The 27251-nt window shown below is 45.3% G+C and overlaps 3 protein-coding genes across 109 annotated transcripts in view; 2 read left to right on the top strand and 1 right to left on the bottom strand.

Moving 5' to 3' along the window:
* Window positions 1-27251, bottom strand: part of LOC108590407 (uncharacterized) — a 105923-nt gene that overhangs the window by 6274 nt on the left and 72398 nt on the right. For 14 of the 26 annotated variants that reach the window (XR_013527087.1, XR_013527086.1, XR_013527093.1 and 11 more), the window contains 2 exons: window positions 9770-9853; window positions 8023-8314 (listed from right to left, as the gene is read on the bottom strand). Coding sequence is in view for 14 of the 26 variants with exons in the window: in XM_078350316.1 (XP_078206442.1) it covers window positions 8023-8314; window positions 9770-9853 (376 nt within the window). In the remaining 12 variants the exon portion in view is untranslated. Of the gene's footprint in view, window positions 1-3440; window positions 3577-4182; window positions 8315-9769; window positions 9854-9999; window positions 10219-10533; window positions 10627-11563; window positions 11683-15617; window positions 15911-27251 lie in introns of those variants that run through there. The other 12 variants (XR_013527088.1, XM_078350323.1, XR_013527089.1 and 9 more) reach the window with 10 other exon arrangements.
* Window positions 1-27251, top strand: part of LOC103790484 (uncharacterized) — a 135925-nt gene that overhangs the window by 74340 nt on the left and 34334 nt on the right. The window lies entirely within an intron of this gene.
* The window catches only part of LOC144576556 (uncharacterized), a 537019-nt gene continuing 526037 nt past the window's right edge, over window positions 16270-27251 (top strand). For 34 of the 38 annotated variants that reach the window (XR_013527075.1, XR_013527049.1, XR_013527037.1 and 31 more), the window contains exons 1-6: window positions 16270-16395; window positions 19031-19122; window positions 20218-20434; window positions 20741-20829; window positions 21364-21429; window positions 23789-23882. The gene's annotated coding sequence lies outside the window, so the exon portion shown is untranslated. Of the gene's footprint in view, window positions 16396-19030; window positions 20435-20740; window positions 20830-21363; window positions 21430-22717; window positions 22836-23788; window positions 23883-27251 lie in introns of all 38 variants that reach the window. The other 4 variants (XR_013527044.1, XR_013527054.1, XR_013527048.1 and 1 more) reach the window with 4 other exon arrangements.

Genomic DNA, 27251 nt, shown 5'->3' with positions numbered 1-27251 from the left:
TTTTTTTGTACCGTGGAAAAATATCATAGTTGATTTCTTGCAAGCCATTAGAACATTTCAAAATATATGAAGTAAATGATAAATATAATACATTGTCATGCAATGTAAGATAATTTTTGCATATCTTTATTTTCAGTGTCTTTCTGTTTCTTATTTTAAAATAATGGATATTTTAGAAAACGTAAAGATCAAGTAAGCCACAGTAGAAATTAAGTATCTCCCTAGTTCCATCAGAAAAATATAAAATCATGGTTATATTCTTATGTGTATAATTCTAGCCCCTTTCCTATTTTAAATATATTTTTGTTTATGTATACACAAAACCCAGTCAATCCTTCTATATGTAATGTATATAATCAACATATATTTATTCTTTCCTATGTTCGGTATTTAGAGGTGCTTTTCCTCCTACACCTTGACTATTCCTTTTTTTTCTGCCAAACATTGACTATCTGCAGGTTGATCGTATATGTATTGCAGAAGGGGTTAGGTCATTGGACAGCCAGAAATGGCTCTGTCTTTCTGTCCAGGGATTATCAGAGGGTCGGGCTCAGGAATAAGAGGATGTTTTAGGAATTTTGATTGGTTGGGCAATGGCAGGATATGTTCAACTTACCCATCGCCCCCGCTTATTTCATGGTTGTTCTTAAGCTACAGGTTCTCACACTGTCTCTCAAGCTGGAGGTCAGTGGTGCAATCTTAGCTCACTGCAGCCTCAAACACCTGGGCTCAATCAATATTCCCACCTCAGGCTCCAAAATCACTAGGATTAGTCATGTGCCACAATGCTCAGCTAATATTTGTACTTTTATTTTTCGAGATAGGCTGTCCCTATGTTGCCGAGGATGGTCTCCAACTCCTGGCCTCAAGCAATCCTCCCACCTCAGCCTCCCAAATTTATGGGATTAAAAGCATGAGCTACCACTCTGGAGCTTATTTAGCTATTTCAGAGTTTGTTCCTCTCTTTCTGGTCTATTGCATGAACTCTCTTAGCTTGTTTTATAAAATATTCTTCTGCCGTGGTCATGTGAAACATTACCAAATTGTTTCTGCTGATTCTTTACATTTTAAGTTAAGTATTCAAACATGATAGTGTGACTTTTTAAAAAAGAACAACAACAAAAAACCAATAGAAGTTTGGCTAATCAGAAACAAGACTTCAATGACCACTGCTGTGCTATAACTTATTATAATGCATTAAAAATCAGGACTTACTTGTAATGTGCCTTGAGACAGAAAATTCAGTCACTTGATTTATCAGACCTCAGTTTTCTACTCTGTGAAATACTAATACCAACTGTGTGTAGTTTATTTTGAAGAATTTGGAAATTGTAACTAAATACTCTGGTATCAAGCATGATTGCTGTTTCCTATATTGTTGTTACTTTTGTAGCACTGAACCACTTACCCATTTAAGTTTTTGCTCAAAGTGAAAATATAATTTATTAATACATATTTCATAGACTAGCATTTTGTTTTGAGACCAAGTCTCTCTCTGTAGCTCAGGCTGGAGTTCAGTGGTGTGACTGCGGCTCACCGCAACCTCTGCCTGCTGGGTTCAAGCAATTCTCCCGCCTCCTGAGTGGCTGGGACTACAGTTGTGCACCACCATGCCTGGCTAATTGTTTGTACTTTTAGTAGATTTGGGGTTTCACCATGCTTTCCACGCTAGCCTCACACCCCGACCTTGTGATCAGGCCACCTCGGGCTCCCAGTGTGCTGTGATTACAGGCTTGTGCTACCTTCCCTGGCCAGACTAGTCTTTAGAGATAACTGAATGTGGAAGTTCAGTTGACAAGTGACTTGTTCAAATTGTCAAATTAGAAATATTCAGTGTTAAAACTGTAGCATGCTCTTGTGATATCATTGAGGCAACTAATAAACACCATCCTGTTTTACCAACAGGCATGTCGACCATGCTCCAAGCAGCCACAGCAAGTATTCAAGGGAGTCATTTTCAGGAATTTCTGATGCTCTGTTTGATATTGAAATGAAAGCGGATCCTTGCAAAGCCAGGGGAGAAGTGAAGAGAAAGATTGCTGTTGCAGGCAGCTGCAGAGGCTTTGAAAGCAGCAGCCTGAGAGGATTTTTTAGAGAGCCCACATTGAATGTGTGGTGTATCACTCAGAAAGACTCATGGTGGGGATATTGATGAAGTTTAAACAGTATATTAGAAATAAAGCTGGACACTATATACTCATGTGAGTGTTCATATATTTATCTGCATATCTATTTTTCTTTTATTTTCTTGTTATGGACTAAAAATAAAAAAAATTATAGACAAGGTTATTCTAAAATGGAAGAATTAAACCCTGTATTACATCCAAGGGGAATGGGTAAATATGGTAAACTCTCATCTGGCATTATCAGAGAATCAAGTCTAATCTGTTCATGTCACCTCACACATAGGACAACATCAGTATGTTATAGAACAAACTGGGGAATGTGCACAACTGCTCCAAGCCAGAGGCTTATGCCCTGCCACCTTCCAGGGCTGAGGATCACTGTCTCTGATTGGGACACTGATTAAATCACACTTTTAGTAAATGTAATCACTGTAGCATAAGAAACTTATTAAAAATATCTTATTTATATAAAACACTATCATATAACACACAAGGATAGAGAAAAATAGTAATGAACATTTGTGAACCTACTAGCTGTATTAAGAAAATAGTATTTTCAACATCTTTGGGTCCCCCATGTACTCATGACAGTGTGCTTTTTCACTTTTTTGAACTGTATGTTTATCGTTATTTCCTGCTATGATTTCATCACACATGGCTATATTATTTACGTTTTTGTTTGATGTAGTTTACTATTTTATATGAGTGAAATCATACCTGTATATTTTTATGGTACTTTATTTTGTTTCACAAGTCTTCAGGGGTTCAGCTAGATAGAGATAGATGATAGATAGATAGATAGATAGATAGATAGATAGATAGATGATAGAGAGCATTTATTCAAATGAAAGTAAGATTCATGGTCCGTCAAGACAGAGAAAACATATAATAATGTGAATAGGGAAAGTTATATAAAGAATGATGAATTATAACAATTTGAACAATGAAATATTGTCTAGTAAAATGTAAGAAGAAGTCTAAATAATATGTGACGAGCACATATAAGGCAGTGCCATTGCTTCCAGGGTGAAGTTTGAGAAGCCAATGAACAGTTCCCTCCTACCTTGGCCTCACTGAATGTTAACAAGTCTCTGTGGTGTTGCATGTGAAAAACAGTGTAAATCCACACTTCAGGACTCCCCAGAAACTTGCCTTCTGGGCCACTTGTAAAGCTGTTTGGTAAGAAATGTCATCTCAGAGGGGCTCCACTGCAAGTTTGAAAAAAGTCCAGTATCGGAAGAAGCTCTTGGCTGCTGAGTTCTCCCGGCCACCATGAAGATGAAGAAGCGAGTGTTGTAGCAGCAGCCTGAGCTACAGAACCTGGGAACTGGTGTACCCGGGCATACCCTCTGGGCCAGATACCAGACATGTCATTTCCAAAGCAGATTGGAAGCACTTTTTTGGAATTTCTCTCCAATGTCTTCTACTCACAGAGATGGACATCTTAACACTTGGCAAAGAAAAAAAATATTTAAAGGGTCCAAATCTATTTCTGTAAATAATCAAGAGTGAGTTTGTAGTGGATAACCCAAAGGAGGATACATGGTGCATCATAAAATATATTCGTTCATTTTCTGCTGATGTACACTTGGAATTTTTTTGGTTTTGTGAGCACGTCTGCTAATGTAAATAGTCAAGAGGTTCTCTTTCCTGACAGGATCTTCCGATAGGTGGAATATCTGGGTTATAAAATTTGTGGATCTTCAATTCTACTGGACAATGCCACTTATCATTTTAAAGTGATTTTATTTATTTATATTTCTACTAACAGGGTAATTACATTATATAAAAACAATAAACATATGGGTTATTGTGGCAAGTTAAGGAAATATAAATAGTTCACTCTTATTAAAATCCAAGGCATTTGAGGGAAGAACAGTTTATACATTGAGCATCAAATACTTCAAAAGTTTTGGAAGACATACAGAGGAGTGTAACTACTTTCTTGTAGATTATCAAAATCCCATAATAAGTTTAAGCAGGTAGGAATATAGGCACATCTGCATTTCAGAAAGCATTCTAACCTAGATGAAACAGAAGGGCATCAATCCAGCAGGAGAACATAACTAATTTGTGTGTGTGTGTGTGTGTGTGTGTGTGTGTGTGTGTGTGTGTGTGTGTGTTTGAGAGAGAGAGACAGGGTCTCACTCTGTCACCCAGGCTAGAGCCAGTGGCTCAACGCAACCTCTACCTCCTGGGCTCAGGCGATCGTCCAACCTAAGACTCCCAAGTAGGTGAGATTACAGGCGTGCACCATCATGCCTGCCTAATTTTTGTATTTTTTGTGGAGACAGAGTTTCACCATGTTGCCCAGGCTGGTCTTGAACTTCTCGGCTCGACTAGTCGATCCATCCAGGCCTCCCAAAGTGCTGGGATTACAGGCATGAGCTACTATTCCAGGTCCCAAAATCTTTTGTCATGGCAACCGCTGTCATGTGGACTTTACCCTCAGAAAACATAAGATTACCCTCTTCTGTTGGATTTCAGCTTGGGTGTTACTTCTATTAGGAAGACTTTCAGGATGACTGTCCCTTCCTTTGTATCACCTACTAGACCATGAGCTCCTTAAGGACTGAGTTTTGAGTTTTTTTTTTAAATTTACTTTCATTTTTGAAACTTGTGCAGAACATGTAGGTTTGCTACTATTTTGGCTCCAATCCCTACCAGTATGGAAAGTCCATAGGAGGCACTCATTTTGTGAGTAACCAGAGAAGCACACACATGACACCCTCTGAGACATTCTGTGCTTTGAACAGAAGAGCTGCACTTCATTGTAGGAATTGCACAGTGCCTTTGTTATGGGGTTTGGCTGGGCATGCAATAGGCTTTTTGTGATGTCATTGATATAGAGTTGGACAGTAGTATAGATGTGGGACAAGGTGAGAATCATTATTCTATAAAATGGAACAAAATCCTGCACCACACTTGAAAGCTTTGTTAACTTTCAATCAATTCTGCCAGCATGCAAGAAGCATTTCCCCCAAAATACTGCATGCAGTTCAGTGGCTGAGGAACATACTGTGGCAACATATTTAATGTCACTGATAGGAAAACCGTTTTCAGAGACAGACTTCCTGGGTTCAAACCCTACAATTTGAGTATGGCTATGGGCAAATTATTGAAGTTTCCTGTTCTTAGGTTTCTTAACCTTTAAATGAGTATAAAATGTTATTTATGTCATGGGGTTGCTGTGAGAATTAAGCTAGAACATGTGAAGCACTTAGAACAGTCTGTAGCATAGAATTCATAATGAATAAACGTGTGATAGTTTCACTTGAATGACAGTAAGTTTTGGTTAGGTAATGAAATACAATTTTTCCCTCTTACCTATTCTGCATGATGACACAGTTGTAGCATAATAGATGGTAACTTTTTTAGCCTCTAGCACTAGAATTTGCAACTAATATATCTTTTTTATGCATCTCATAAGTTGCTTATTGTTTATTTCTGTCTAATACAGGGCATTCTACATAACATGGCATTGAAGTTTTACTGAAAAGTTAGAATACTAGAAAGTCTTTCTTCTCTACACTTAGGCAGATAATATACAATATTTTAAGAAGTGTTTGACATTTAAATGTTTCAAAGAACAACATTTCTGGAAAACTCTCCATATATGTATCTATGATCACCTTTTCTTAACTTTTTTGGATCTATCTTTCGAAGCCCAATGCTGATCAAATGACACTTCAGAAAACATACTAATTTACAATGCCATGGATTGATTAAAAAGACAGCCACTTGATCTTTTTCTAGGATACGCTGGCTTTTAGAAAGTATGTAATTGTTTTAATGTCTGTTAGTATGTAAAGGGTGACATTTAGATTTTTACTTTTTCAATTTCTAGCAAAGTTTGTTAAGTTTATAGAAATCACCTAAATTCCCAAAGTAGCTGTAATTTATTAATACAACTACGTGTAAACATTGGTGATTTATTAAATCATGGTAAACGACAACAAAATCTATCAGTATGACAACTGTGTTAAAATATCTTTTATACACTATTGAAGATAATTATGCATATCATTATTGTGTAAATAGCAGTCAGGTGCCTTGACTAATGCCTGAAATTCCAGCACTTTGGGAGGTGGAGGTTAGTAGATCACCTGAGGTCAGTAGTTTGAGACCAGCCTGGCCAAGATGGTGAAATCCCATCTCTACTAAAAATACAAAAATTAGCCAGGCATGGTGGCAGATACTTGTAATCCCAACCACTTGGGAGGCTGAGGCAGGAGAATTGCTTGAATCTGGGAGGCAGAGATATGGATACATTGTTATTTATGTACATGTATATGTAAAGTATCTGTCTTAGAATTATTCAAAAAGTTGTGTGAATTGAAAAACTTTTATTTTTATATAAAATAATTATCATGAAATAGTCATAAAATAGTAAAAATAACAAAAAAAGGCTGATACAACTAAATCCACTAAGCATTATATATACAATTATATGAAACACAATTGAGTTCCTCGAGACACTTTTTGTCTTTGGCTGGACCTTGCGCCTTGCCTTACCTGTAGCCGGGTCTTGCTCCAGGTCATGCCTATGACCGGGCCTTGCAGTGGCCCTTGCCTTGCCTGCAGCCTGGCCTTGCACCGGACCTTGTCTTTGGCCGGGCCTTGTGCCTTGTGTTTCCTTTGGCCGCGGCTTGCACCAGGCCATGCCTGCGAATAGGCCTTGCACCGGCCCTTGCCTTGCCTTTGGCCGGGCCTTACCTGTGGCCGTGTCTTGCTTTTGGCCGGGCCTTGCACCTTGCCTTGCCTGTGGCCAGGCCTTATCTTTGGCCAGGTCTTGCGCCTTGCCTTGCTTGTGGCTGGGCCTTGCCTGTGGCCAGGTCTTGCCTTTCTCTGGGCCTTGCACTGGGCCATGACTTTTGCTGGGCCTTGCCTTCCTGTGGCCGGGCCTTGCGCCTTGCCTTGCCTTGCTTGTGGCCGGGTTTTGCGCCAGATCTTGCCTTGCCTGGCACCTTGCCCTACCTGTGGCCGGGCCCAGCCCATGGCCGGTCCCTGCCTGTATCCAGGCCCTGCCTTTGGCTGGGTCATGCCCGAGGCTGAGACTCGCCTGTGGCCGGGCCTTGCGCCTTGCCTGTGGTCGTGCCTTGAGCCGGGCCTTGCATTGCCTGTGGTTGGGCCCTGCGCCTTGCTTGCCTTTTGCCAGGCCCTGTGCCTTGACTTGCCTTTCCTGTGGCCGGGTCTTGGCTGTGGTCTGGACTTACCTGTGACCGGGCCTTGCCAGATGACCTGGGTGGGGACCAGAGCATGGGATGGGAGATGTGGCGCACAGGCAGGGTGGGAGTGACTCTGGCTGCTCCAGGCATAGCCAAGCTATTCCTTAGCTTCCTGCCCTCAAATCTGCAAATGGTGAGTTTTTCTTTCATTTTTTATTTTTTGAGATGGAGTCTCACTCTGTCTCCCAGGCCAAGTGCAGTGATGCAATCTCACCTCACTGCTACCTCTGCCTTTCATGTTCAAGCTATTCTCCTGCCTCAGCCTCCCATGTAGCTTCGATTACAGGTGCATACCACCACGCCCAGCTAATTTTTATATTTTGAGTAGAGACAGAATTTCATCATGTTAGCCAGGCTGGTCTCGAATTCCTCACCTCAGATGATCCACCCACCTGTGCATCCCAAAGTGCTAGAATTACAGTTGTGAGCCACCACACCAGGCCCCATGAAGGGTGGGTCTTTCTTGCCTGCTGAGCTAGACTGGCATGGGAGTATTGGGGCCTGCAGGGAATGCCCCACTTCTGGCTGCTCTGCCTCGATCCTAGAGTTCTGGCATGCCCCTGTGCCGCAAGGCCTGACACCCCCACCCTGTTCGCCCCTGCTACCTAGTCTGCTGTTCAGGCTGCCATCACACCTCTCTGCCCTGTGTGTCACTCAGGAACTCACACCTCTGTCCAATCTGCCATCTTCCTGATGAGATCCCAGAGGAGGCCTGAGAGTGGAGAAGGTCTGCTGCATCCACAACCTAAGGTGCGTGATCACCTGTGCGAGGAGGAGGAGGTGCTCTGAAAGGCCGACGTGTTGCTTCCCTGGGGAGCCAGGACACTGCTGAGCTCTAACTGCTCCCTGGGCTCCCCAAGGTTGGGACAGCATGGAGCAGTGGGGTGGAGGGGCTAGAGGCACCTGGTCATTCTGGCTGCATCCCGTGTACAGCTTTTCTGTAGTTTTGGCAATGAGCTCCTGGAGAAAAAGAAAAGACCAGGGTCATAGTCTATACGTCCAGAGGGGTCAACCCAGACAGGACAGAGTTCATCACCCCGGTTCTTGCCCAAATCTCTTGCCATTTCTGCTGAGACCTTTTTAAATTTTTTGTAGTTATGGAACCTTGTTATGTTGCCCAGACTGGTCTCAAACTCCTGGCCTCAAGTAATCCTCTCATCTCAGCCTCCCAAAGTGCTAGGATTACAGGTGTCAAAGTGCTGGAATTACAAGTGTGAGCCACTGTGCCAGGCCCACTTTTTCCTTTTCCTTTTTTTTTTTTTTTTTGAGAGAGAGTCTTGGTCAGAAGCCCAGGCTGGAATGCAGTGGCACAATCTTGGCTCACTGCAACCTCTGTCTCCTGGGTTTAAGTGATTCTCCTGCCTCAGCCTCCCAAGTAGCTGGGACTACAAGCATGTGCCACCACACCTGGATAATTTTTGTATTTTTAGTAGAGACAGGGTTTCACCATATTGGCCAGGCTGGTCTCGAACTCCTGACCTCAGCCTCCCAAAGTGCTGAGACTACACACAAGAGCCACCATGCCTGGTCCCATTTTTTCAAATGAGAGTTTGTTACTTTTCACTTTCAAATGAGAATAGTTACTTGTCCAGATGAGTCAGAATGAGGAACTGGGGTGTGCCCAGACCTACTCTAGTGTCTCTATCGCACCCATCCCTTGAATCATCCCATGACTGAGTGCCCATTCTAAAATGTACACGCTCCTGTCTTTTGGTCTAGTGAGTAGGCTCCACCAACCAGGAACATGATTCTGGATTCTAGGTTTAAAAGTGACTGTAGGGCCAGATGCGGTAGCTGATGCCTATAATCTCAGCGTTCTGGAAGACCAAGGCAGGCACATCACCTGAAGTCAGGAGTTCAAGACCAGCCTGGCTAACATGGTGAAACTTCATGTCTAGTAAAACTATAAAAATTAGCCAGCCATGGTGGCATGTGCCTGTAATCCCAGCTACGTGGAAGGCCGAGGCAGGATAATCACTTTAACCTGAGAGGTCGAGGTTGCAGTAAGCTGAGATCATGCCACTGCACTTCAGTCTGGGTGACAAAGTGAGATTCTCTGGAGAAGAAGGAGAAAGTTGAGGAGGAGGAGGAGGAGGAGGAGGAGAAGGAGAAGGACGAAAAGGAGGAGGACGGGAATCTGTAGTAGAAGAGCAGAAGCAGCAGAAACAGAAGCAGCAGCAACAAAAGCAGCAGCAGCAGCAGAATGAGAATCACTGGAGCCTGGGGAGGTGAGATCCTGTTGAAAAAGAAGAGGAGGAGGCAGAAGAGGAATAAGGAGGAGGAGGAAGAGGAGGAAGAAGTAGAAGAAGAAGAAAAAGGAGGAGGAGGAGGAAGGCAAAGAAGCAATAGAAGAAGAAGAAGAAGAAGAAATGGTCTCTGAGTAGCCATAATGAGTAGGAAGAAAACCCAACCTACCTCTCCCTGGGTCCACTGGGAAAACATTGAGGCAGAGAAAGTCTTCCAAGAAAGACTAGGTTTGGTGAGTAAGAGATTCAAAAGCTAGAAGGAAAGGAGGATATTTAAGTTAATATTACTGCATAATATATAGCCCCCAAAATTTAGGCGTTTAAAATAACAATCACGCTGGATGTGGTGGCTCACGCCTGTAATCCCAGCACTTTGGGAGGCCAATGTGGGTGGAGCACCTGAGGTTGAGAGTTCGAGAGCAGTCTGACAAACATGGAGAATCACCATCTCTATTAAAAACACAAAATTAGCTGGGTGTGGTGGCTGGCACATGCCAGTAATCCCAGCTACTTGGGTGGCTGAGGCAAGAGAATTATTTGAACCTGGGAGGCAGAGGTTGCAGTGAGCCGAGACCATGCCATTGCACTCCAGCCCGGGCAACAAGAGCAAAACTCCATCTAAAAAAGAAAAAAATAACAACTTTTATTTTTCATGGTTCTGCGTGCTGACTGGATTCAGGTAGGTGTGATTTTCACTCGGGGACTGTCATGCTGTTGCAGTGGCTGGGGCTGGGTCATCGCAAAGCATTTCTCAGTCTCATGTCTGGCTACTGATGTTGACTGTCATCTGAAACCTGTGCTGGGACTGTTGATTGGAAGATCAAAATGTGGCCTCTCCCTGTGATCTGGCTTCCTCACTGCATAGTGACTGGGTAAAAAGAGCAAGCATCCCAGGAAGACCACGGAGAAATGGTGTCACCTTTTATGACCTACCTTGAATCGCTCCTGCCAGTCACAGACCTTCTTGAATTCAGGGGGAAGGAGCACAGACCTCGCCTCATCATGGGAGCAATGCTAAGGTCATGTCTGAAGAAGAGCACATGCCATTATTATTACTATTGTTGTTATCATTGAGAAGGAATTTTGCTCTGTCACCCAGGCTGGAGTGCAGTGGTGCAATCTCGACTCACTGTAACTTCCACCTTCCGGGTTCAAGTGATTCTCCTGCCTCGGCCTCCCAACTATCTGGGATTACATACAGGTGCCTGCCACCATGCCCCGCTAATTTTTGTACTTTACTTAGTACAGATGAGGTTTCACCATGTTGGTCAGGCTGATCTCAAAGTCCTGACCTCAGGTGATCTGCCTGCTTCAGCTTCCCAAGGTGCTGGGATTACGGGCTTGAGCCACCACACCTAGCACATGCTATTATTAAGAAGCCAGAAGGCAGCCAGGTGTGGTGGTTCATGCGTATAACCCTGCACTTTGAAAGAATGAGGTGGGCAGATCACTTGAGGTCAGGAGTTTGAGAGCAGCCCAGGCAACATAATGAGACCTCCCATCTCTATAAACATTTAAAAAAGGCCAGGCATGGTGGCTCACACCTGTAATACCAGCACTTAGGAGGCTGAGGCAGGTAAATCACAAGGTCAAGAGACTGAGACCATCCTGGCCAACATGGTAAAACCCCGCCACCACTAAAAAAATACAAAAATTAGCCAGGCGTGGTGGTGTACACCTGTAATCCCAGCTACTCGTGAGGCTGAGGCAGGAGAATAACTTGGACCGGGAGGTGGAGGTTGCAGTGAACCGACATCACACTACACTCTAGCCTGGGTGACAAGAGTGAACTCCTTCTCAAAAAAAAAAAAGAAAAATTCCAGTTTTGTCTGGGGATGGTGGCTCACACCTATGTTCCCAGCACCTTGAGAGGCCAAGGTGGGTGGACCAACTGAGGCTGGGAATTTTAGACCAGCCTGACAATATGGCAAAACCTTCTCTCTACTACAAATAGAAAAATTACCTGGCCTGTGGTGATGCGTGCCTGTAATCCCAGCTACTCAGGAACCTGAGGTAGGAGAAACACTTGAAACCAGGAGGCGGAGTTTGCAGTGAACCAGGATCGTGCCATTGTACTCCAGCCTAGATGACAGAGTGAGAGTCCACATCGAGAGGGGAAAAAAATGTAACTTTTGGCCAGGTGCAGTAGCTTATACCTGTAACCTCAGCACTTTGGGAGGCTGAGGGAGGCAGATGACTTGAGGTCAGGACTTCCGAGATGAGCCTGGCCAATATGGTGAAACCCTGTTCCTACTGAAAATACAAATATTAGCTGGGCATGGTGGTGCATACCTGTAATCCCAGCTACTCAGGAGGCTGAGGCAGAAGAATCACTTGAACCCAGGAGGCAGAAATTGCAGTGAGCCCAGACTGTGCCACTGTACTCCAGCCTGAGCGACAGAGCAAGAGTGTCTCAAAAAACATTCAACTTTTATTTTACTCTTATTGTTTTTGAGTCAGGGTCTCACTCTGTCACTCAAGCTGGAGTGCAGTGGTGTGATCATGGTTCACTGCAGCCTTGACCTCCTGGATTCAAGCAATCTTCACCTCAGCCTCCTGAGTATCTGGAACTACAGGTGCACGCCACCATGCCTGGCTAATTCTTGTATTTTTGTAAAGATAGGGTGTCACCACATTGCTCAGGCTGGTCTTGAACTCCTGAGCACAAGTGACCCACCCAACTTGGTTTCCCAAAGTGCTGGGATTTTAGGTGTGAGCCATTGCACCAGCTCTCCACTTTTGTGTTGGATACAGGGGATACATGTGCAGCTTTGTTACAAGGGTATTTTGCACCCAGGTAGTGAGTAGAGCACATAATAGGTAGTTTTTCAACCCACAGCCCTCTTCCCTCCCACCCATCTAGTACCCCACAGTTTCTACTGCTTCCTATTTTAAAAATTTAAAAATTAGGCCAGGTGTGGTGGCTCAGGTCTGTAATCAAGACACTTTGCGAGGCAGAGGCAGGCAGGTCATCTGAGGTCAGAAGTTTGAGACAAGCCTGGCCAACATGGTGAAACCCCATCTCTACTAAAAACACAAAGTTTAGCCAGGCATGGTGGCACACGCCTGTAATCCCAGCTACTCAGGCGGCTGAGGCAGGAGAATTGCTTGAATTCAGGAGATGGAGGTTGCAGTGAGCCAAGATCACACCACTGCACTCCAGCCTGGGTGACAGACTGACACTCCAGTCTCACAACATAAAGATAAATAAACAAAAAATTGAAAAAATCAAAAATTTCAAAATTTTTAAAAATGAAGGGCACAGAGGATGGCAGAACGTGTTGCAGCCACCACCTTGGAAACTATAATCTGCCACAGAGGGCAAGCAGAAAGAATGTTGGAGTTTAGGATTTCAGAAATGTAGCCATCTGAAAGACGTCACAAGAGCCATTCCTGTGGCAGCTTAAGGGGAGTGGAAGCAAAAGTCATCAGAGCTGAGGAAGATGTGGGATAGTGAGTCAGGCAAATTGCATGCTCATCCACATGGATGCTGACATCCTCAGGAAAGCAGAAGGACTTCAGGGAACAGAGGCCAAAACACAATCTTATGATTATTTTTCTTAAAAGACAGGGTCTGTCTTTGTCACCCAGGATGGAGTGCAGTGGCACAATCATAGCTCACTGTAGTTCTGAACTCCCGGTCTCAGGCAATTCTTCTGTCTCTGCCTCCTGAATAGCTAGGGCTACACTGTGTGCCACTATGCCTGGCTAATTTTGTATTTTTATTTTTTGTAGAGACGGGGTCTTGCTATGTTGCCCACCCTGGTTTGCAACTCCTGGCCTCAACTGATCCTCCCACGGTGGCCTCCCAAAGCGTTGGGATTACAGGCGTGAGCCACTGTGTTCCACTGGAAAACACTTTTTTTGAGTTGGAGTTTCACTCTTGCTGCCTAGACTGGAGTGCAATGGCGTGATCTCGGCTCATCACAAACTCCACCTCCCGAGCTCAAGTGATTCTTTTGTCTCAGCCCCCCTTGATCGCTTGAGCCTGGGAGCTTGAGGCTGCAGTGAGCTATGATCTTGCCACTGAACTCCAGCCTAGGTGAGAAAGTAAGACCCTGCCTCAAAAAAAATTTGACCTCCCATCATGTTGAGGTCCCAGCCTCTTCTACCCACTTACAAGAGTACATATGAAAACACTGGCCCACTTTACTCCAGCCTGTGTGTCAGAGTGAGACTCTGTCTCAAAATAGAATTTTTTTTTGGCAAGGGGTGGTAGCTCACACCTGTAATCCCAGCATTTTGGGAGGCCAAGGCTGGTGGATCATGAGGCCAAGAGATCAAGACCATCCTGTCCAACATGGTGAAATCCCATCTCTACTAAAAATACAAAACTTAGCTGGGGCTGGTAGCATGTACCTATAGTCCCAGCTACTACAGAGGCTGAGGAAGGAGAATGGCTTGAATCCAGGAGTCAGAGGTTCCAGTGAGCGGAGAGCAGGCCACTGCACTCCAGCTCAAAAAAAAAAAAAAAAAAAAAATTTTTGTGTGTTTTTTTTTTTGACACGGAGTCTGCCAGGCTGGAGCACAATGGTGCAATCTTAGCTCCCTGCAACCTCTGCCTCCCGGGTTCAAGCGATTCTTCCGCCTCAGCCTCCCAAGTAGCTAGGACTACAGATGCGTGACAAACGTCCGGCTAATTTTTGTACTTTTAGTAGAGATGGGGTTTCGCCATGTTGGCCAGGATGGTCTCCATCTCTTGACATCGCAACCCACCTGCCTTGGCCTCACAAAGTGCTGGGATTACAGGTGTGAGCAACCATGTCCGGCAAAATCTTTTTTTTTAATTAAAAAGTTCTAGTATCTAAAATGAGCAAAATTGCCAGGCGCAGTGGATCACACCTGTAATCCCAGCACTTTGGGATGCCTAGGCGAGTGGATCATCTGAGGTCAGGAGTTTGAGACCAGCCTGCTGTGAGCCAAGATTGCACCACTGCATTCCAGCATAGAAAACACTAAAACTCCTAGCAATAAAAAAAAAAAAAAAGGTAAAAATGTGTTTGAAAAGAACAGCAATAGCCAGGCACAGTGGCTCACACCTGTAATCCCAGCACTTTGGGAAGCTGAGGGTGGATGACAGCTGAGACTAGAAGTTTGAGACCAGCCTGGCAACATGGTGAAATTCTGTTTCTATACAAAATACAAAAATTAGCCAAGCTTGGTAGCATGCACCTGTAATCCCAGCTACTTGGGGGGCCGAAGGGGAAGGACTGCTTGCACCTGCCCAGGAAGTTGAGGCTGCAGTGAGAAACGATTGTGCCACCTCACTCCAGCCTGGGCAACAGAGCAATACCCTGTCTCCAAAAGGAAACAAAGAACAGCATCATTTCCTTATTATTGTTCACTGCAACCTCATCCTCCAGATTCAAGCAATTCTTCTGCCTCAGCCTCCCAAGTAGCTGAGATTACAGGCACGTGCCACTACACCCGGCTAATTGTTAGTAGAGACGGGGTTTGACCATGCTGGCCAGGCTGATCTCGAACTCCTGACCTTGTGATCCACCTGCCTTAGGCTATCAAAGTGCCAGGATTACGGGTGTGAGCAACAGTACCTGGCCAATCCCTTACATTTTTATAAAGATGTTTCCTTTGTTTCTTCTTTTTTTTGGGGGGGTTATTTCTCTTTATTTCCATCATAGAGAGTCCGGGTTCCCTTATCATCCTCCCTCCTCAGTCTCTGCCCCCAGGGGTTAAATAATTTAAAAAATATATTTAAAAAGCTGTAACAAAATAACATCAAAGGAAACGGGAAGAAGGATGGGGTGGTCAGGAATCATGAAGGAGGGTAGGGAAGAGAGCCTCTTCCCCACCCCCTACTCTTGGATTCCAGCCTGGGCAGCAGCTACAAAGTTGCAAAGGCTTTACGGCTATTGCAACAGCCATCAAAGGTCAAGCTGGGGGGTGCAGCTGCCTAATGGGAGGCAGCCGCAGAGGGTGCTGACCCAGCCCAGGATGAGCAGCGGTGATGGACGCTCCTGGGGTCCCTGGCTGGGAAAGGTATTGGGGGTCGCACGTACCTAGGCTGAGGTAAGGCGAATACGTGGCCGGGGTAGCAGTGGTGCTGGTAGCCCTTCACTGGCCATTGAGGAGCTTCCTCTGCGCGACCTTGCGCTTGTGCCCACCAGGCGCCGGGAGGTTGGTGTGCAGCACCTGCTCGCTGCGTCAGGTTCCTGCCGCTCCTGGCCCTGCAGACTGTGAAATCTTAAAACTCCTCTTTGGAGCTTATAGTTGACTGAAGCCAGGCGGGAGCCTGTCTATGCGGAACTGCCAGCTCTGCAGCTGCCTCCATCAACATCACCTTCCATCACCTGCACATGCGCGCTGCTGGAAGAACCAGCAGCACCGCCTCTACTTCCGATTGGCTCCGCGTGAGGGGCCGGCCTCCGGCGACGTCACGGCGGCTCCGCGCCTCCGGCGAGGTCACGGCGGCTGCCCGCCTCCGGCGAGGTCACGGCGGCTGCCCGCCTCCGGCGACGTCACGGCGGCTGCCCGCCTCCGGCGACGTCACGGCGTCTGCGCGCCTCCGGCGACGTCACGGCGGCTGCCCGCCTCCGGCGACGTCACGGCGGCTGCGCGCCTCCGGCGACGTCACGGCCGCTGCGCGCCTCCGGCGACGTCACGGCGACGGCCCGCTTCCGGCGCACAGAGAAGGGCTTCCGGCGACGTCACAGAGGCGGACCTTCGGCGACTTCACGCGGAAGTGTGTTGCCTAGGAGCTGTGTTGTTTTCTCCGCGGAGCAGAGCCTGGTAACCTCCACCGTTCGCTGCGTCCTGTGTGCTGCTGGCTGGAGAAGGGTAGGTAACAAACTGTGACCCAGCACAGAGTTTATGTGGGTCAAAAATAGAAAAAGTGTGTCCGGACGCTGGAGGGTGGGAAGTTTTCTCCGGGCGAGGAGTTCAGGAGCAGCCTGGCAAACTAGTGTGACCCCATTTCGGTAGTCCCACCTCAGCCTCCCAGCTACTTGAACCCCAAGGTTCAAGGCTGCAATGAGCTATGATCCTACCACAGCACTCCAGCTGGCGAGACTGAGGTAATCCCGGTCTAAAAAAATAAAATCTATCCAAGCGTGCGACATTGGGGGACTGCTTAAAGGAAAATTGAGGCTGCCTGGGCCCTGTAATCCCAGCACTTTGGGAGCCCGAGGTGGGAGGATGGCTTGGAATCAGGAGTGAGAGACCGGCCTGAGCAACATGACAAAACCCCATCTCCACAAAAGATACAAAAATTAGCCAGGCACAGTGCATGCCTGACCTAATATTTTGTATTTTTTTGTAGAGATGGCGGGGGAGGGGAAGAGGGGGGGAGTCCCTCCCCCATGTTGCCCAGGCCGGTCTCGAACTCCTGAGTACAAGCCATCTTCTCACCTTGGCCTTGAGAGTTGTTGGGATTAAAGGTGTGAGCCACGGCACCCCACTTGGGTTAGGCTATTTAATAACAAAGTCTGTGGCTCAGCTTGGTGGCTCACACGTGTAATTCCAGCACTTTGGGAGTCCAAGCAGGTGGATCACCTGAGGTCAGGAGTTCAGGACCAGTGTAGCCAACATGATGAAACCCGGTTTCTACAAAAATTAGCCGCATGTGGTGGCACACACCTGTAGTCCCAGCTACTCGGGAGGCTGAGATGGAAGAATTGCTTGAACCCAGGAGGCAGGGGTTGCATTTAGTCGAGATCACATCACTGAACCCTAGCCTGGTTGACAGAGCAAGACTCCAGAGTTTAAGACCAGCCTGGGCAATGTAAACCCTCACTCTACAAAACAAGCAAATAAAAAAGGCAGGTGTAACCGTGTCCTCCTGTGTCCCCTGCCACTTCGGATGCTGGGGCAGGAGGATCACCTGAGGCCAGGAGCAGGTCTGCACTGAGTTAGGATCATCCCACTGCTCTCCATCCTGAGCAAAAGAATCAGACCGGCCTCGAGCGGTGGCTCACACCTGTAATCCCAGCACTTTGGGAGGCCGAGTCGGGTGGATCACGAGGTCAAGAGATCGAGACCATCCTGGTCAACATGGTGAAACCCCGTCTCTACTAAAAATACAAAAAATTAGCTGAACGTGGTGGCGCGTGCTTGTAATCCCAGCTACTCGGGAGGCTGAGGCAGGAGAATTGCCTGAACCCAGGAGGCCGAGGTTGCGGTGAACCGAGATAGCGCCATTGCACTCCAGCCTGGGTAACAAGAGAGATACTCCGTCTCCAAAAAAAAAAAAAAAAAAAAATGAATGAGCCCATGTCTCTAGATAGCTAGCTAGATAATTGATATGTAGTTTTCTATCAGAATTTTTTCCCTACATTTGAGCATATTTTCCTAAAGTAGCATTCAACACATCAGCATCTTACACTGTTATTAGTTGTTAATGTGATTGTTTTTCTGAAATACAGTATCCTTGACATAAGCAGTTTTTGTCTGTCAAAGCACACAGATAGGTCCTCAAGTGAATTTGCCTGACGTTGGTGACCTTGGAACCATTTTCTCCTGTTGATTGGAACAGTCAGTCAGTTTGGGTCACTGTTACCCTTGGAGGAAAAGCCCAAAGGCAACAAATAAGGGCACTGGTGTCCAGTCCCTTCTAGAAGCATCTTCACCTTTCCTGAAGGTTTCCCTTGATGAACGTGGAAGTGCTGTATGTAGAATTGGCTGTTCCAGCATCTTTGTACATCAGGCCAAATTTATATGTCTTCCCTTTATGAGAGGCATCCTGGTAGGCTAGGAGAGTTACACAGGAAGTCTGATCTCAGCTTCACTGTCCAGAGATGCAACATAGTCCAATCAATCAAGTAACATTCTCTGAGCCTGTTTGTCTTTTACTTATTATTTTTTTTATTTTCTTAGAGATGAGGTCTTGCTCTTTTGCAGTGGTGTCATCTTGGATCACTGCAACCTCCACCTCTCGGGTTCAAGTAATTCTCCTGCCTCAGCCTCCTGAGTAGCTTGGACTACAGGCATGTGCCCACCACATCCAACTCAGTTTTGTATTTTTAGGAGAGATGGGATTTCACCATTTTGGCAAGGATCGTCTCGATCTCTTGACCTCATGATCCACCTGCCTTAGCCTCCCAAAATGCTGTGATTACAGGTGTGAGCCACCACACTTGCCCTGAGCTCATTTTTTTGGCTATAAAATAAGAATACCAATTATACTAATCTAAAAAGACAGCTTCTTGTATTGTCTTTTAGTTTCTATGAAACTGTAACACAGTAATTATTTTCTTTGCCATGCCACATTTGTTTTTGTTTTCTTGAGATGGAGTCTCGCTGTTGTAGCCCAGGCTGGAGTGCAGTGGCATGATCTTGGCCCATCCTGTATCATACCCACAGAGAGACCCTTTTTTCCTCCAGGGCCTGGGGAGCAGCCAGGTTCCATGAGTTAAATGCAGATCTGAACCATACCGAGCTGGGATTAAAATACACACCCTTTTCTTCTAAAATGTAGGTAAGGATTCCAACTTGGTGTGCTGGAAAGTGTGGCAGAGCCAGACCAGACAAAGACTGATCGCCTGGAAAAGCATGCTGTCAAAGGCCTTGGTGAGTGCTGAGTGCCATGGCTCACACCTTTAATCCCAGCACTTTGGGAAGCTGAGACAGGCGGATCACTTGAGGCCAGGAGTTTGAGTAGAGCCTGGGCAACATGGCAAAACCTGTCTCTACTAAAAACACAAAAATTAGCCAGGTGTGGTGGTGCTTGCCTCTAATCCCAGCTACTCGGGAGGCTGAGACAGGAGAATGGCTTGATCCAGGCAGGCAGAGGTTACAGTGAGCCAAGATCACACCACTACACTCTAGCTTGGGCAACAGAGTCAGACTCCATCTCCAAAAAAACAAAACAAAACAAAAAAAACATAAAGAACAAAGGTCTACTTCTGGGGGTTGGGTGGGGGACTCCTGACCGAACTGGAAAGTTTCTTCAGGTGGGGTGGGTTGTTTGTTTTGAGATGGAGTCTGGCTCTCTCACCCAGGCTGGAGTGCAGTGGCACGATCTTGGCTCACTACAATCTCCGCCTCCCCGTCTTCAGGTTTAAACAGTTCCCATGTCTTAGCCTCCTAAGTAGCTGAGGTTACAGGCATGTGCCACCACACCGGCTAGCTTTTTTGCAGAGACAGGGTTTCACCATGTTGACCAGGCTGGTCTCGAACTTCTGGCCTCAAGTGATCTGCCCACTTTGACCTCCGAAAATGCTGGGATTACAGGCATGAACCACTGCACCCAGCCCCTTCAGGTGGGTTTTGAGGCTTCACTATGATACTAGTTTCCTGTTTCTGCTGCAACAAATTACCACACACTTAGGGCTTAAAACATTGATGTAGCTGGGCATGGTGGCTCACGCCTATAATCCAACACTTTGGGAGGCTGAGGCGGGCGGATCACCTGAGGTCGGGAGTTCGAGACCAGCCTGACCAACATGGAGAAACTCCATCTCTACTAAAAATGCAAAACTAGCTGGGTGTGGTAGTGCATGCCTGTAATCCCAGCTACTCAGGAGGCTGAGGCAGGAGAATTGCTTCAACCTGGAAGGCAGAGGTTGCAGTGAGCCGAGATCGTGCCATCGCACTCCAGCCTGGGTAAAAAGAGTGAAACTCTGTCTAAAACAAAAAAAGCAACACAGATGTATCCCCTTACAGTTCTGAAGGCCAGAATTTTAAAGTCAGTCGCACTGATTCAAGGTGGGAGCAGGGCAGGTACCTTCCCAGGCTCTGTAGGAGAATGAGTTTCCTGGCCCTGGAGGCATCCTGCACTCCTCAGCTTGTGCTGCCCTTCCTGAATGACTCGAGGTTCCTGCTTCCATCACTATACTTCCCATCGCTCTCCATCACCTGCTCTGCTCTGATAAGGATCTGGGTGAGTACATCAACCCCACTGTGACAAGCCAGAATAATCTTCCTGGCCAAAAGTCCTTAACTTCATTATATCTGCAAAGCCCCTTTTACCATATGAGGTCATGTTCACCGGTTCCTGGGATTAGGTTATGAGCATCTTGGGGGGTCACTATCAGCCTATTACAGGTATGCTGCAAAACTATTACACCTTCCTGGTGTTTCCGTGATTGGGAGGAAAAGGGTTGGGATTTTTGCTTTGGGGTTCCTCTTAAACTTGCTTTTTTTTTTTTTTTTCTTTTTTGACATGGAGTCTTGCTCTTTTGCACAGGCTGGCTGCTGTCTCCGTTCCCTGCAACATTTGTCTCCTGGGTTCAAGTGATTCTTCTACCTCAACCTCCTGAGTAGCTTGGACTACAGGTGCCTGCCATCATGTCTGGCTAAGTTTTGTATTTTTGGAGGAGATGGGGACATGGAGGAGGTAGTGGAAGGTGGGGGAGGGGACGGAAGTTTCTGCTATGTTGCCCTCAGCTGAAAGCGATCCACTTACCTCTGCTCCCTAAGTGCTAGGATTACCTAGGCCTGCATCACCTCACTGGCTGCTGTAAAGTCTTATTTCCACACAGCTGAGACATGTTTTAGGAAATTTGCTAAAAGATCCCTGGAGACATTCTCACTGTGGCCTCCTTGTTGTTTTATTTAATTTGATTGATCTTTTCTGCCCTCCTCCTTTTCAGAAATTAAAAGGATAAAAAGAGGTACTAAACTTGAAAACTTTTCTGCAGTCTCCAAGTAAACTAATTATAAGAACCACCAAAAAAGGGAAAAATTTTTTTCAAAGGAAGTAAAATGATATGGACTGTTGAGATGGAAAATATAGGAAATAAGTCATTATATGTTAGTGTTGCTCTGACATAGGGACATACTGACAATTGACCTTTCCTGAATTTTCAGAGAAATGCAATGATTGTATCGCTGATCTATGTAAACATATTGAAGAACTATCTGAAAGAAAATACGGTAAGTCTAAACTGGGCAAGTCCTGCAGTACTTTGTTCATGAGCGTTTACACAGTGGAGTCAGTGTTCATCTCGTAGTGTCCGTCTAAATATTAGAAACGTTCTTTCTTTCTAGATTAGTGCAAAGCTAAGGAAAAGTTTTATCTCTTAAATTATCAGTTAGCATTTCTTTTAAACTTTCAGCATGATATTGGGGATTATTTGATTTTTACAAAGCTCTGGATCTTAGGGATTTAATTAATATTGCATTTTTAAAAACTAATTGTTTCTCTTGATCTGGTTGGTTGAATTTGATTTTTACCTGTAATCCCAGCAATTTGGGAGGCCAAGGGGGGCAGATGACAAGGTCAGCTTGGCCAAGTCTCTTATCCTGTCTGAGACTTAGTAGCTCTTTAGTGGTCATGAGAACTGAAGATCTAACTCAAAGATTTGATAACATGCTTCAGTGCTTCACATAATACCGGGTATATAAATACATAATAAATGCATCTTCCTTATGTTTTTATTTACTTATTTTTTGAGACAGAATCTTGCTCTGTTGCACAGACTGGAGTGCAGTGGCATGAGATCTTGGCTCACTGCCACCTCTGCCTCACGGTTTCAAGCAATTTTTCTGCCTCAGCCTCCCAAGTAGCAGGGATCATAGGCGTGCACCACCATGCTCAGCTAACTTGTATATTTTTAGTAGAGACAGGGTTTCACCATGTTGGCCAGGCTGGTCTTGAACTCCTGACCTCAAGTGATCCACCCGGCGTGAGCCACTACACCCGGCCTATGATTTTATGATATTGTTAATTAAGTACTATTCTGAGTAAAAATCATTTGCTATTAAAGTTTTAGGAATTCACTGTTTTATAAATTTACAATTTTTATAAATGTCAGTGCTTTTATAAGGTGAAACTGATTATGTTGTGGGGCTTTTGTTGTGATGGTGGTTTATTAGATTACTTTGTTTAAAGTCAACAATGTTCAGCTGTTGTGAAATTATAATCTTCACATTTTATAATTTTAAAGCAATATTAATGGTATTTGCCTTAGGGAAAGAGGCTTTTTTTTGTAATATGAAAGTATGATATTCAAGTTTAGTGTACAGCAAAGGATATTAAATCTAAGCACTAATGTGCGCTTGAAACATTAGTACAAATATCAGTGTTTAGCGGATAGACCTTAACACATACTGATAGCAAATAAATGGAGCTGTTTTGATGGGAGACTGTTGGTTATGTCTGATTTTAATATTCCCCACGCTCTTGACTTTTCTTTTTTTTTTTTTTTTTCCTTGAAAACAGAGTCTTGTTCTTTCACTCAGGCTGGAGTGCAGTGGTGTGATCTCAGCTCACAGAAACCACCACTTCTCCGGTTGAATCGATCCTCTTGCCTCAGCCTCTCTAGTAGCTAGGACTACAGGTGAGCACCACCATGCCTGGCTAATTTTTGTATTTTTAGTAGAGATGGGGTTTCACCATGTTGGCCAGGCTAGTCTCGAACTCCTGACCTCAGTTGATCCACCCACCTTGGCCTCCCACAGTGCTGGGGTTACAGGTGTGAGCCACTCCCATCTGGTTAGCTCTTGACTCCCTCCCCCCACCCCCCCACCCCCGACATGGAATTTTGCTCTTGTGGCCCAGGCTGTAGGGCAATAGCTTAATTTCAACTCACTGCAACCTCTGCTTCCCGGGTTCAAGCTATTCTTCTGCCTCAGCCTCCAGAGTAGCTGGGATTACAGGCATATGCCACAGTTAATTTTATATTTTATTAGAGATGGGGTTTTTTCATGTTGGTCAGGCTAGTCTGGAATGGTCTACCTCAGGTGATTTCCCTGCCTCAGCTTCCCAAAATGTGGGGATTACGGACGTGAGCCACCATGCCTAGCCCAGCTCTTGACTTTTTATAGCTGTTGTATTAGTTGAATCTTGAGTAAATAAATGCTAGCTTAAAAGTTGCAGTTCAGGGAATCTTCTGTTTCTGTTATTAAAAAATTATTTTTGTAAGTCCAATAAGGTTACACTAATGTTTATGTTTTGAAAATATTACCTCTTCTGTTTAGTTCTGTATGTATTAAATAATATTAGCTGGTATGTTTTTTTCGCTTTATAATGTGGTTCAGATTTCTGTAGAAAGTCTGGCTGTAGCTACATTGCCTTAAAGTAATGGGATCTACCTATCTTTTCTTTTTTTTTTTTTTTTTTTTTGAGCTGGAGTTTTGCTCTTGTCACCCATGCTAGAGTGCAATGGGATGATCTTAGCTCACTGCAACCTCTGCCTCCTGGGTTTAGGTGATTTTCCTATCTCAGCTTCCCAAGTAGCTAAGATGACAATCACTCACCACCACAACTGGCTAATGTTTGTATTTTTCATAGAGATGCGGTTTTGCCATGTTGGCCAGCCTGGTCTCCAATTCCTGACCTCAAGCGATTCACCTGCCTTGGCCTCCCAAGTGCTAGGATTACAGAGGTAAGTCACCCTGCCTGGCTGTAATGGGATATTTCACTGCAAACTTTGATGAACAGAATATTAGCATTTTTGATGTTATATTTATTTTCCTCACACTATTTTTCTTTGGACTGAATTACAATAACAGAAGTAAAGATCAAATTATAAAAGTTAAAGAGCAATGCCCGGCTCCGTGGATGCCTGTAATCCCAGTACTTTGGGAGGCCAAGGCGGGTGGATCACGAGGGCAGGAGATCGAGACCATCCTGGCACACATGATGAAATTCCGTCTCTACTAAAAGTATAAAAATCAGCTGAGCATGGTGGTGGGCACGTGTAGTCCCAGCTACTCAGGAGGCTTAGGCAGGAGAATCACTTGAACCCGGGACACGGAGGTTGCAGTGAGCTGAGATTGCGCCACTTCACTTCAACCTGGCGACAGAGCGAGACTTCACCTCTTAAAAATATTATATTGTCTGTGTCTTTGAGACTCTCATTCCTGGCCCTGAAGATGCTCCTCATACCAGACCTCTATACTTACCTATCTGCTTGACCCCTCCTTAGGCTTCATGTGTCCCAGGCAAAGTCCCCATTTCCCTCTCCATGAGCTCCTCTCAGGGTCTACCAGCTGCCCAAGCCAGATGCCCAGGAGGTACTCTGAGGTATGATTGTCTCCCTTCCGGTATCCAGCCTAGCAAGGCCTGCTGACTCTGCCGAAACACAAAGCCCAGGTTCTACCCCATCCTCCGTCACTGCCCTCCAGTGCTCAGTTAGAGCCATGCCACGGAGCATCCAGGTCAGGCTCATTGAAAGTAGGAGGTGGAGCCTCTCATTCTCTGGACTGTCATATGTAGTGCGTTCCACTATACTTGGAGTAAACCTCACAGCCCCTGATTGGGTCTGCAGGGGCATGGGTGAGCTGCCCTCTGCCATTCCTCTGCTTTTCCCACATGCCGTCTGTGGATTGCTTGCTCTGTGCCAGCCACCCTGGTCATTTGTGTGCCTTTCTTCTTCTCAGGTCACAGCCTCCTGGCACTGTTGCGCTGAGGACTGGTGTTTGTGGACTGCTGTTAGTTGAGGGCTTTCTGTGCTTCTCCTTTCTATTAGCATCACAGTTGAAATGTCATCATGTTGGAGAGGGCTCCACTGAGCACTGTCTCACCTCAGTCTCTAGGCTCACTGACTCATCCTCCTTTCATTTTCACGTGAAAATGAATGGCTTTTTCCTCCTGTTTTAGCACAGGGGCTCAGACAGCCCAGATCATGCCTGTCTTGTTTACTCCTCAAGCAGGTTCTCAAGTGATTCTCCTGCCTCAGCCTCCCAAGTAGCTGGGATCACAGATGTGCACCACCACACCCAGCTAATTTTATTTTTAATTTGTAGTAGAGATGGGGGTTCCACCATGCTGGTCAGGCTGCTCTGAAACTCCTGACCTAAGGTGATCCACCCACCTTGGCCTCCCAGACTGCTGGGATTACAGGTGTGGGCCACTGTGCCCGGCCAGGAATGGATTATTTTTATGCTTCCCATTTTGAGACGTTGCCATGGTATTTGTAAACTGTCATGGTGTTGCTGGGAGTGTAGTATCAGTGAGGACGACCAGAGGCCGCTCTCATCACCATCTTGGTTTTGGCTGGCCACTTTACTGCAGCCCATTTTATCGGCAAGGTCTTTATGAACTGTATCTTGTGCTGACCTCCTTCCTCAGCCTGTGACTTAGAATGCCTTAACTATCTGAGAATGCAACTCAGTAGGTCTCAGCCTCATTTTACCCAGCTCCTATTTTAGATGGAGTTGCTTGGGTTCAAGTGCCTCTGACAGTATTGCTGCTTTCTTTATGGTCCCCGAAAGGGGAAAGGAAATCTTAGGGTTTTCATTGCTGTGAACCACTGCAAGTATTGAGGAAATAATCACTACTTCCGACCTCATAATCCTGAAGTCAGGATTTGGTACCTGTGAGTCAGGTGTTGGAAACTGGGCAGTGTGGAAGACAGTGCCCTGCCCCATGCATTCTGAAGCATTTAATCTGGTGGGGAAATGTGTAGTAAGTAGGAGATATTTACTATGGAAGAAGGGGTTATGGTCTGGGAAAGAATTACATGGAATAAGGGGGATAATGAGGCAGAGGGTGTGATTGGGACAGCCTTGGTGATGCGTGATGAGCACATTCTGCAGTTGGTCTCACCTCTTTCTAAAACTTCCAGTTTTCACTGTCAACCCCAACATTTTTTTTTTAATTTTATAGAAAGTTTGTCAGAATTAGGTTTATATATTTTCTTGTTGAATTAACAGAATAATTTGATTTAACATCACTCTCTAGTATGACTGAAAGCCTCTAATCTTTTACTGTTATTTATGTATGGGCATATTTCTTTTTACAGCTATGATAATTATTTCACTTTGTGTGATTTCTCAAAAACACGTGTTTCTTATGTCAAAGAGCTCCTACACTAGATCCCTTCAGATTTGATGCCAATAACATGAAGTAAGAATTTAAGGCAAGTCTTTAGATGCTAGAGGAAAGCCAATCTAATAACAAAGAAATTAATTAATTAATTTCAAGTTGACATTCAAATTGAGTTGTGGAGGTGGGGGAGGCAGTTTGGTAAATGAGTTCAGACGTAAGGAGAAAGGTCTGGCAATAGATATCATTTTGGATTCTGTAGTCGTGTGTTGATAGCAGTTGTTGATAGCACTAAAATAATTTTATCAGTGAGCTCCCTGACAGCTCCCTGACTTTTCTTTTTAAAGAAATAGGGTCGTGTTATGTTTTCTGGGCTGGGCTAGAACTCCTGGGCTCAAGTTATCCTCCTGTCTCAGTCTCCTAAGTAGTATCTAAGGCTACAGCCATGTGCCGCCATGCCCAGGTTTGTGCCACTCCCAGCCATAATGTTGCAAAATATTTAAATGTTAGATTCAGAGGTGCATGGGAGATCTGTATATAAATAGCACCATGTAAATTGCTTGTTTTTCTTTAGAGTTCTGTTTGGATGTGGCTTCAGAGCATGGATTAGTAAATTCATTTTTACTTTTTTTTATTAGGGCAGATTCTCACTCTGCTGTTCAGGCTGGAGTGCAGTAGCTCACTGCAGCCTCTTCCTACCTGGTTCAACTGATTCTCTTGCCTCAGCCTCCTGAGTAGCTGGGACTACAGGTGCTTGGCACCACACCCAGCTTTTTTTTTTTTTTTTTTGATAGAGGCAGGGTTTCACCGTGTTGGCCATGCTGATCTTGAACTCCTGACCCGTGATCCCCCTGCCTTGGCTTTTCAAAGAGTTGGGATTACAGGCATGAGCCATTGTGCCTGGCTATTTTTTTTTCTGTTTTTACATTTTTAAATTACAGTTTTTATGCCTATTCAGAAGTAGAGAAAATAGTATGATGAACAC

The sequence above is a fragment of the Callithrix jacchus genome, chromosome 15 (assembly GCF_049354715.1).
Source record: "Callithrix jacchus isolate 240 chromosome 15, calJac240_pri, whole genome shotgun sequence".
Taxonomy (NCBI): Eukaryota; Metazoa; Chordata; class Mammalia; order Primates; family Cebidae; genus Callithrix; species Callithrix jacchus.
This window is presented reverse-complemented; position numbering and strand designations above follow the sequence as displayed.